This window comes from Octodon degus, unplaced genomic scaffold, assembly GCF_000260255.1.
Source record: "Octodon degus isolate 3935 unplaced genomic scaffold, OctDeg1.0 scaffold00121, whole genome shotgun sequence".
NCBI lineage: Eukaryota > Metazoa > Chordata > Mammalia > Rodentia > Octodontidae > Octodon > Octodon degus.
In genome coordinates, this window is record NW_004524697.1 from 7257378 (window position 1) to 7267072 (window position 9695).

The 9695-nt window shown below is 43.9% G+C and overlaps 1 protein-coding gene across 3 annotated transcripts in view; it reads left to right on the forward strand.

Moving 5' to 3' along the window:
• The first annotated feature begins 4401 nt into the window (after positions 1-4401).
• Aadat (aminoadipate aminotransferase) overlaps positions 4402-9695 on the forward strand; it is a 38186-nt gene continuing 32892 nt past the window's right edge. Inside the window, exons 1-3 of one of the 3 annotated variants that reach the window (XM_023700110.1) lie at positions 4402-4492; positions 4814-4925; positions 5912-6080. In XM_023700110.1, coding sequence (XP_023555878.1) covers positions 4859-4925; positions 5912-6080 — 236 coding nt within the window. In that variant the 5' untranslated portion in view covers positions 4402-4492; positions 4814-4858. Of the gene's footprint in view, positions 4493-4528; positions 4581-4657; positions 4926-5911; positions 6081-9695 lie in introns of those variants that run through there. The other 2 variants (XM_023700111.1, XM_004640235.2) reach the window with 2 other exon arrangements.

Below are 9695 nucleotides of genomic sequence, written 5' to 3' on the forward strand. Positions count from 1 at the left end.
TTCTGATAGCTGTGCCTCCTGCTCCTAGTTCCCAAACTATGAAACAGTAAATATCTAGTATGCTAAGGTGCTCTGTTCTGTGTACTTAACACAGCAGCTATAGGAAACTACTACATCATCTCACTGAGCCAACATGGAAGCGTTCTTCCTGCCCCAGCCAAGATTTCAAAGGGTCATAGCTGCAACCAGTATCTTAACAGTAATTTCTTGAGCTGTCCTAAATATCAACCACCAGCTACACAGTCTCAGTATTCCTACCACCAGAGAAATTATGAGATAAGTATTTGATATTTTAGCTTCTCTTACAAACTGAAGTATGCCCCATCTTCCAAAGAAAATGCAGCTGCCAAGAAGGGACAACAGAGAAAAATAGCTCGAAGTATGATAATTTTATTTGGAAGTAAGCATGGCAGCATATAGTCCAGGATGGATACCATGGTGACCCATGGGTGTACTGCAAGAAGTAATAAGGTAAGGGAAGCTTTTATACCCAAAAAGAGAGAAATTCATATGAATGTTTGGACGCTGTGTGAATCGTCTTGCAGACCTGAGGCAGGAGCTGCTGTCAGCTCATGGGTGTACTTCACTGCTACACAAGAGAGCTCTGTCCTGAGCACCTCACCTGAACTGGTGCAATTTCAAGCGTATTAAATGTAAACTTTGTTACAAAATCTATGGGTAGGGGCCAGGGAGATGGCTCAGTAGAATAAGTGCTTGCCTGGCAAGCTCAAGGGTCTGATTTCAATCCCAGGTTCCACAAAAAAGAAAGAAAGAAAGAAAGAAAGAAAGAAAGAAAGAAAGAAAGAAAGAAAGAAAGAAAGAAAGAAAGAAAGAAAGATAGAAAAACAAAATCTATGGGTAGATGGGTATAAAACAAAGAACTTCCTGGGGAGATTTCGGAGAGTCCCTTATTTAGCTCACACAAGTAGGTATGAGTTCTCCTTCCTAACCTCCTGGCCCCAATTTTATCTGAGCCTGAGAAGCACAATTTCAACTTGGTATCAGCAACTTTCTTAAGCCCCAACCATCAAAATCACAGTATATAGAAATACGGATTTTTAAAGAGGTAATCCAGGTTAACTGTGCTTGTAAGTATGGAGGCTTAGTCTGATACAACTGTTGTCCTTAAATGTAAAGAAAGAGACACCAGGCATGCAGGTAGCTAGGGAAGATGCCCGGTGAACACACAAAGCTAGCCTTCTGCAGGCTTCAGGAGACGCAAGCCTGTCGACACCTTCATCTTGAGCTGGGGCCTCCAGAAATGCGGGAAGATACATGGCTGTGGTACAGGACTCTGTAGTATTTTATCCCAGCTGCCCCAGCAGGCTAATCCAGCTGCTAGCTTTGGGGGTCATCTGCCACAGTGTGCAGTCTATGTCCTCACTCCATTCTCCCAGGCAGAACGCACATTTTTCCACCTCCAGTCAACACCCAAAATTGTTCCAAAAGTTTATCCCCAAACTATGCACATTAAAAAAGTGAGCAAAGTTTTTCTGAACAGACTATTTTTGAAACCTTCATTCTCTCAGATTATGGAAAAGGCTCCGTAGCCAATTTGACAAATGAGGAGCAAGTCTCCCCATGGGTCACCTTTAAAAGGAAGTAGCATGCCATGGTGAGTACCCTGTGGGCACCCTCCTCTATTTGAGATTGTGAGCATGAATAAAGCCCTAAGCGGAAGATGCGAGCGAAAGCAACTGGCTTCTAGCGGCTGAGGACTTCTGTGCACTAAGAATGCCTGCGAGGCCATCTGCTTGCTCAGCAGCTTGCATCTACCTCCGTGACACTGCGCGGCACGAAATCGCCGACCCCTCGCCCCTCCAGCACAGTGACTCATCTCAGTCAGCAAGTTCATTCACTACACCTCCCAGCACAGAGGAAGGACTCAGTGAATGTTTGGAGAAAAGCTCTGCCCTCTGGCCCTCTCCTAGGGCAGTCCCAACCCAGCAGCCTAAAAAGAGGCGGCACTGAGCTGGGGGCGCTGCTCACTGTACTCACCGCTTCAGGAGAAGTCTCCACGGCTCCTGACAAATCCAGCCAGCCTTTCCAGCAGTCAATCTCACCCTCAGCTCGGCAGCCTCTAAGTGACTGCCAAGTGCTTTCCCACACCTAGCAGTCAGCACACAACATGACGACTCCCGGCTGGTCTTGCAGCCAGGTGATCTCCGCAGCCATCCAAGTGAACTCTGCAGGGCCCCCTAGCGCCCAGGACCCTCCCACATGGCTGCCAATCTCTGCTGTGCCCATCAAGTGTGCAAAGGCACAATTTGAACTTCGCTGAATTTTATTTTCCACCAGAGTCAGCTTCCATCCTAATTGAACAAGACCGCTCGAAGACTTCTCACCGTACGGGCAATGCACCTCGTCTATCAAGTGTGCTATGAGGTATGTTCACCCAAGTCCTTCCACTCCTAACTCTGTGAACCTGAGAAACCTCTCTTGTTTGTATAGAAATAACCATGTGATTCATGAACACGTACTTCCCTTGCCTTTTTGCTTTTATCCTTTGCAGCACAGCCGCAAGCTCATGCTTCCATAGAAATGCGAGGGAAAAGGAGACCCTAAAACTGAGACGCTCTCAGTGATTTCTGCAAAAGTTAACACTCCACCCTTCCTCTACTGAGCTCACTTATTGAAGAATGTGTTCTGGAACTTGGTTGTGTTCTCCCTAGGTGCTTCCCCGAGGGCTCCAAAGCCCTGAGGCACAGGCGCTGGAGAGTTTTTTGTGCATTTTCTTTGCAGCCAGCAGGAAACAAACATTTTTTTCTTTTTTTTTTTTTTTGGCTGAACCAGGGATTGAACTCAGGCCCTTGTGCTTGCCAGGGAAGCGCTTATTCCACTGAGCCATCTCCCCGGACCCAACAAACATATTTTTGAAAGCTAAGGGCCCCAGCCATCCTTCTGCTCAATGGCAGTTCCAGGTTGCAACAAGGACAGTGTCAGGGCAGGCTGCAAAAAATGAGACTACCTTGGTCACCTGATTCTTCAATGCCACAATTTTCTCTGAGTAGGCCCTAAAAGTATATAATTTTGGAAGCCAGCAGTACAAACAGTGAAAACAGTGATGAACAGGATAAACTAAGTAAATTGCAGACATTACAGGAAAAAAGAATAAATGAAGATGAGGAGAAGGAAAAAGAAAAAAGTAGAGTGAAAAGCAAATTGAAATATAAAATGAAAAGATTTTATTTCAGTTCCACTAAAGAAGATTCTTCTAAACAAAAGAAGCAAAAACATCAGAAGAAAGAAAGGAAGAAAGAAAAAAATTTTAAAAGAAATATCACAAAAAAGAAATTACAAAACAGAAAAAGCATTCTCCTACTCCTAATCATTCAGAAATCACACAAAGTAATTGAAACTTTTGCCCAAGTGACTAAATGTCAAATGTCATCTTTAAAAACTACTCTTCCTTGGATCTTGCTATATAATGACGCTTGGTGATAAATCCAACCTTCCCATAGAGACAGCTTCCATTAATGGGACCGTTATCCCTGTGGCGGTGTTTAAATAAGTCTAATGTCTTGGTAGCCAGGCCCCAAGTATAGACACGGTACAGTGTTTTTGGTATTTGCATCTCTGTCTGGCTAGTGTTGCTTCTTAAGTTGATCTTACGCGGCCCTTGTACAGTCAACAAAAATAACCTACCAAACAGCTAAAGAGTATTCCTGAGTCAAGGTCCATCTGTCAGTGATGAAGCTAGGTAGAGCTGACTTTTTACTGCTGCTGTTGTTGTTGTTGCTGCTGCTGCAGCTTTTTATTTCTTTCCTTTTTTTTTTTTCTTTTTTTTTTTGGGGGGGGGAAGCAGGCTCAGCCCTGCTGTGCTAAACTATGCTGCTCACTATGCAGCACAAGCTAGACTTGAGCTCACCTTGTAGCCCAGAAGGGGGGTCTCAAACTCTGGAAAGTTCTCCTGCCTCAGCCTCGGCAGTGCTGGGATTACAGGCACGTACCAATATGCCTGGCGAAAATTTCATTTTGATGCTGAAAAATTTAACAACTTTATATACTGTGACATAATATATAAATAAGGTGATATTCTTTATTCTAGTTTTTAAATCCCTGGGCTTTAAAAAAATTAAAATATCATAGTAGTTGAAACTGCTGTACTGGTCTTTAGTGCTTTCTAAATTAATGGTGTCTGCAGGAAGATAAAATACGACGAAGTTTCATAGCTTTATGGAAAAAAGACACGTTCTAGGAACTCTGGGGAGACGCCGTGGAGCCTTGCTGGGGCACTGCTGAACGTTTTATTAGTGAGAGTGAGAATTTAGCACAGCAGGGCTGAACCTGCAAAATGCTCAGCCTGAGCAGCCAGGAGAGGCCCAGAGCGCCCAGAGGTGCGGAGCCAGCTGCAATGGACCCAGGCGACCACCAGATGGCACGCGAGGGCTGGGATCTCGGGGCAGAACTTGGGCTGAGGGAGCGGCGCGCGGGATCCAAGGCGTCCTGGCCGGCTGGAAGCACAGTGGTAGACCAGAGTGGAGTGCCGGCCGTGAGCACGTCGCCCCGCGGGCTTTCGTGGGAGCGGGGCGCTGGCGGGGCCTGCAGTTTCTGGAACCTTGAGCTCAGGCCGGGACAGGGCGGGCGCGAGCGGCAGAGCGAGAAGAACGGGCCGCCCACGGGCACCGCCTCGCCCTAGCCCTCCGCGGGTGGACTTTGCTCCGCCCGCCCCGGACGTTCAGGTCGCAGGGACCGGAGCAGCCCACACCTGGGCGCCGCGTGGGGACATCTGCAGCGGGCGCTGCGCGGAGGACCTGGGAGGCTGTGCTGCACCAGGCTGTGGAGTTTCTGGGTTCTTCTGATATTTTTCTAGTCCTGAACACCTGAAGAAAGAGCTTGGTGCCTGACTCCAGGAGACATGAACTACGCACGGTTCCTTACTGCGACCAGCGCAGCCAGAAAGGCTTCTCCCATCCGCACCATGGGTGAGATGTGGGCCCAGCGCCGCCCCTGCCCGCTGGAGCCTCCCCAGTCCCCCTGGGTTGCCTGCACCCTGCAACCTGGAATTCACTGTGCAAGGGCTCTGTGGGCAGCGCACGGACAGCCAGAGCCTTTGTTCTCAGAGAATGAGGGGGAGGCAGCCTCAGAGCCTCTGCAGCAGCAGGGGAAGGAAAAGCGAGGGGCCAGCGGGCTGCCTGGGGCACGTCCTGGTGGGGGGGGGGGTTGCTGTGCAGAGGAGCTTCTTAGCTGGACAGAGGGGTGGGGGTGTGCAGCTCCTGCGGGTGGAGTGGGGCTCGCTCTTGGAGAGCAAGTCAGGGGCCGGGATTCGAACAGAACTGTGGGGCTTCCTGCAGAGGGGTCTCCTGTCCTTATGACCCTTTGTTCATTCCTAGCCCCTGTGCCTTCTCCTGGTCATCCCCATTCTTCAGTCCTTCACCAGTGAGGAGTGCAGAAAAAGTTACCCTATACTTGTTTTAGACCAGGGTTCTGTCCTGGAAGATGTGGGCAGTGTAATCAAGATACCATTAACTGGTAATTTAGAAGCAACAGAAAATTATTTGTAGCAATTCTGGACAATAGAAGGTCCAACGTCAAGGTGCTAGTCCATTCCATGCTGGGGTGAGGGCCGTTTGTAGAGATGGCCCTTGTGGCTGAGTCCTCATGCAGTGGACAAGGGTAGCATGTGTCCTCCCTCCACAGAGGAGAGTAAGGGTGCCTCCTCTAGTCTCCTTCTAAAACTTATTCGTGTGGTGGTGCACGGGTGTTCTAGTCATGTCTTGAAGACCTCCATCTCCTTATACTGTCACACGGGGTATTAGGTTCCAACATATGAAGCAGGTCACTAACGTTCACACCGTAGCACACTGTCACTAGGAGTTATCAGACTTCTAGTTGACTGTAGTGCATACTGAAGTGTTTCTGTTTCTAAATCTTCAGTTAAAGTGTCTGTTCTTTCCCATGTTTATCATAGCTGACGTCCTGAACGTGTCGCCAAAATCCCTCATCTCCTTGGCTCCTGGGTTTCCAAATCCAGATACCTTCCCCTTTAAGAATGCTACTATCACTTTGGGAGATGGAAATACCATCCAGATCGCAGGAGAGGTCATGCATACTGCGCTTCAGTATTCTGCAACTTACGGGTGAGTTTTCAACAGATGAGAGCATCTCATGGGTTCCTTTTCATGGCCCATTTGGCTAGTGTCTTTTTTGATAAAGTGATAGTGAAGGAGGTTGCAGAACAGTTTCCAAACACTAAGAGCAGAAGAAATATAAAATATTTAGTATTTCTCAGTGACAGCTTTTCAAACTTAAGGGACGGGGAAAGCCAGAGAATCTTCTGGAAGCGTCATTTGAGCTGAGTGCGAAAGCAGCTGAAAAGCTGCTGAGTGAAAGAAACACTGAAAAGAGGGAGATGCTCAACATCTCTGGTCGTTTGAGGGATGCCAATTAAAACAACACTGAGATTCCATCTCACCCCAGAAATAATGGCAATCATCAAAAAAATCAACCAATAACAAATGCAGGAGGGGCTGTGGCAAAAAAGAAACCCTTTTCCACTGTTGGTGGGAATGTAGACGGGTGCAACCACTATGGAAATCAGTGTGGAGACTTCTCAGAAGACTAGCATTACAGGCCCTATTTGACCCAGCTATTTCCCTTCTTGGTATTAAAGATATCAAGAAGAATTAAAAATATCATTCCAAAAAAAAAGTATATCATACCAAACAATATTGGTAACAGCACAATTTGTGATAGCTAAATCTTAGAAACAACCAATGCCCCATCAACTGTGTAATGCATTAAATAAAAAAGTGGTCTTTTTATACAATGGATTACCACTCAACTGCTAAGAAGGATAAACTTAGGACTTTTGTAGATAATTGATGCAACTGGAGACCATTCTGATAAGTGAAATAAATCAGGCCTGCATGTGTAAAAATCATATTGTCTCCCAAGAGTAAGAAGATTGTCTCAGTTGCTCTTCTCTCATTGCTGGGACAAAATAGCCAACATACAAAATGAAGGAAGGAAAGGTTTAGTTAGCTCAGTTACTGGAGGTTGCAGTCCATACTCAGCTGGCTCCAAGGAAGACCGGCACATGGTAGAGAGTAGCCTTTCATGGTAGCAACAAAAAGCAAGAGCAAAACAGAGAAGCATCAGCAACAATAGCTGCAGAAAGCAAGTCTGTCTCTCTTAAACTACATTCAGGTTATCCATCCCAGGCTGGGGGAATTACACCCATAATCCCATGGATCATGAGTTAACCACAAACTCTAGAAGTCTGCCCATGACTGCATGAAGCTTTGAGGGGTCAACTAGACATAAACCATAACAAAGATGAAGGAGTACAATTCAAAACGTACAATAGATACTGTGAAATGGGCAGAAACTGTTCAAAAGGATAGAGAAACTAGATTGGGGAAAGGAAAAGAGGCAGGGAAAAGGAAAAAATATGCATATAAATATATGTATATTAGTTAAGATAGTTATACTACTAATTTCTATTAGTTCATTGAACAAAGATTTGTGTTTGTGTGTTTGATCAATTTTTCATGCCTACATCTTGCAATCTTAGCTACTACTCTGAAGATATCAATACACAATGTATTGACCATTCTCACTCCCTAACTTGTTCTGAAATTTTATAACATTGTTTTTACTTTTTCTTTTAAAAAATACATTATAAAATTAACATAGAAGACTAAGCTAGAATATTGATGGGGAAGGACATAAAATAATACCAAAATAAAGAAATACAAGAACATCACCAAAGTGTATAAAAGAGAAAGTTTCCTAAGGGATGATAGTATCAAGATCAAGACAAGCGGAAAATAGAAGGAAAACTAGAAAAGAAATATTTTAGAAAAAAAGGATGAAAGGAAGTTAGTTGTCTTAGTTACTCTTCTCTCGTTGCTGGGACAAATACCCAACACTCAAAATGAAGGAAGGAAAGGTTCATTTAGCTCACAGTTAGTGGAGGTTTCAGTCCATACTCAGCTGGCTCCAAGGTAGAGCAGCACAGAGCAGAAAGCAACCTTTCATGGTGGCGGCAAAGAGCAAGAGCGCAAGGGAGAGGTAGCAGCAGCTCAGGCAGCTGGCTTCTCTTCCCACCTTACATTGTAATGCAAATTACCTGCCCCAGGGCAGGGGCAGCATCCACACCCACAGTGATCAATCACAAATTCAAGAAACTGCCCCAAGACTGCATGAGGCTTTGGGCAACACCTAGACACAAACCATAACAGAAGTATTTTAGGCTGATCTGACATAAATAAATTCTGACATAAAAGAGCTCCCTTTCAATTCATCAAGATACGAATTTAGAGAATACAAATATTTTGAAAAAGTGAAATTTATTTTCTGAGAAAAATTAGATGACAATCTAATGGTAAACACAGAAACACACACACACACACAATGTTAAACTTTCAGCCATTTAATATGCTCTAGAAGTCCTATGCTTTGGTAATTATCTATTACCTTCATACTTATTGTGTGTTAATTTGGACAATACTACTATACTATCACAAAATAAAACGTTTACATATCAAATGAAATTCTTATTTTATGAAAACCAAGATATTAACCTCATAGAATTAATAGACATGAAAATGAGACAGATTTATATTACAGTGATTTACATGAATGGTAAATAAAAGTGAGCCTGACTATTCATCCTCAATTATTACTGTAACTATTGCTACTAATATAATTGAATAAATTTATCTGCCATTTTAGGCAAGGCAAAGTAGCCAATTTATAGGACTTACAGTTTCTATAGAGAAATCTAAATGTGTGTCTACTCTATTGTTTTAAATGAGTGGCATGAACATGAGGAAAATTTACTACTTCCATTATTTGAAAATGATTTAGTTACAATGTACGAATATCTTCTTTAATGTGTTTACTACTTTCTAGAGATAAATCAATTTTAATTTAATGATAGAATGAAAGGACTAGAAAGTAAAATATGAGAGGCTGGCAAGATAGCTCAGCAGTCTAAAGTGCCTGCTTAGGCAAGTACAGGGGACCCAGGTTCGATCCCAGGAAACACATTCTGCACCAGTCCCACCCTTTGGTGGGCTGATCTGGCAAAAAAAAAAAAAAAAAACCTACATATTTTAGGGCCAGCCAAATAGCTCAGCAGATTAAAGCATCTGCTTAGACAGATGCAGGGATGGTGAGTTCAATCCCTGGGCCTGCCCTGCCAGCCCCACTCCTGGGACATGCTGAGAGGGATTGAAACTGGGCGTGGTGTCATGTGCCTATAATGCCAGCTCTTGGGAGGCTATAAACAGGAGGATCACTGTGAGTCCAATCTAGCAGAGAGACTCTGTATGTAGACCCTACCCTAAAATACAAAAAAAAAAAAAAAAAAAAAAAAAAAAAAGAATAAATTGAAGTCATTGGAATTTTTGAAAGAACAGACTATTAAGAGGAGAGAAAAATTGTCTGAAAAAAAGAGTTCATTTTGAGTGTGTACCTTATGATAAGTATTTTCATTTTTTTCTACTTCCCTTGGTAAATCAAGCCTTTGGCTTTGCCTGTAGACTGCATCTAATGATAATAAAATACAATATGTATTTCAGTATGAGTTCAAAGTTAATAGAACTACTCTATGCTTTGTTTCATGATCATTCTTACATATGAATAAAAGCAAAGTACAACGAAAGAAAGAGAAGGAGGGAAGAAAAGGAAGGAAAGAAGGAAGGAAGGAAGGAAGGAAGGAAGGAAGGAAGGAAGGAAGGAAGGAA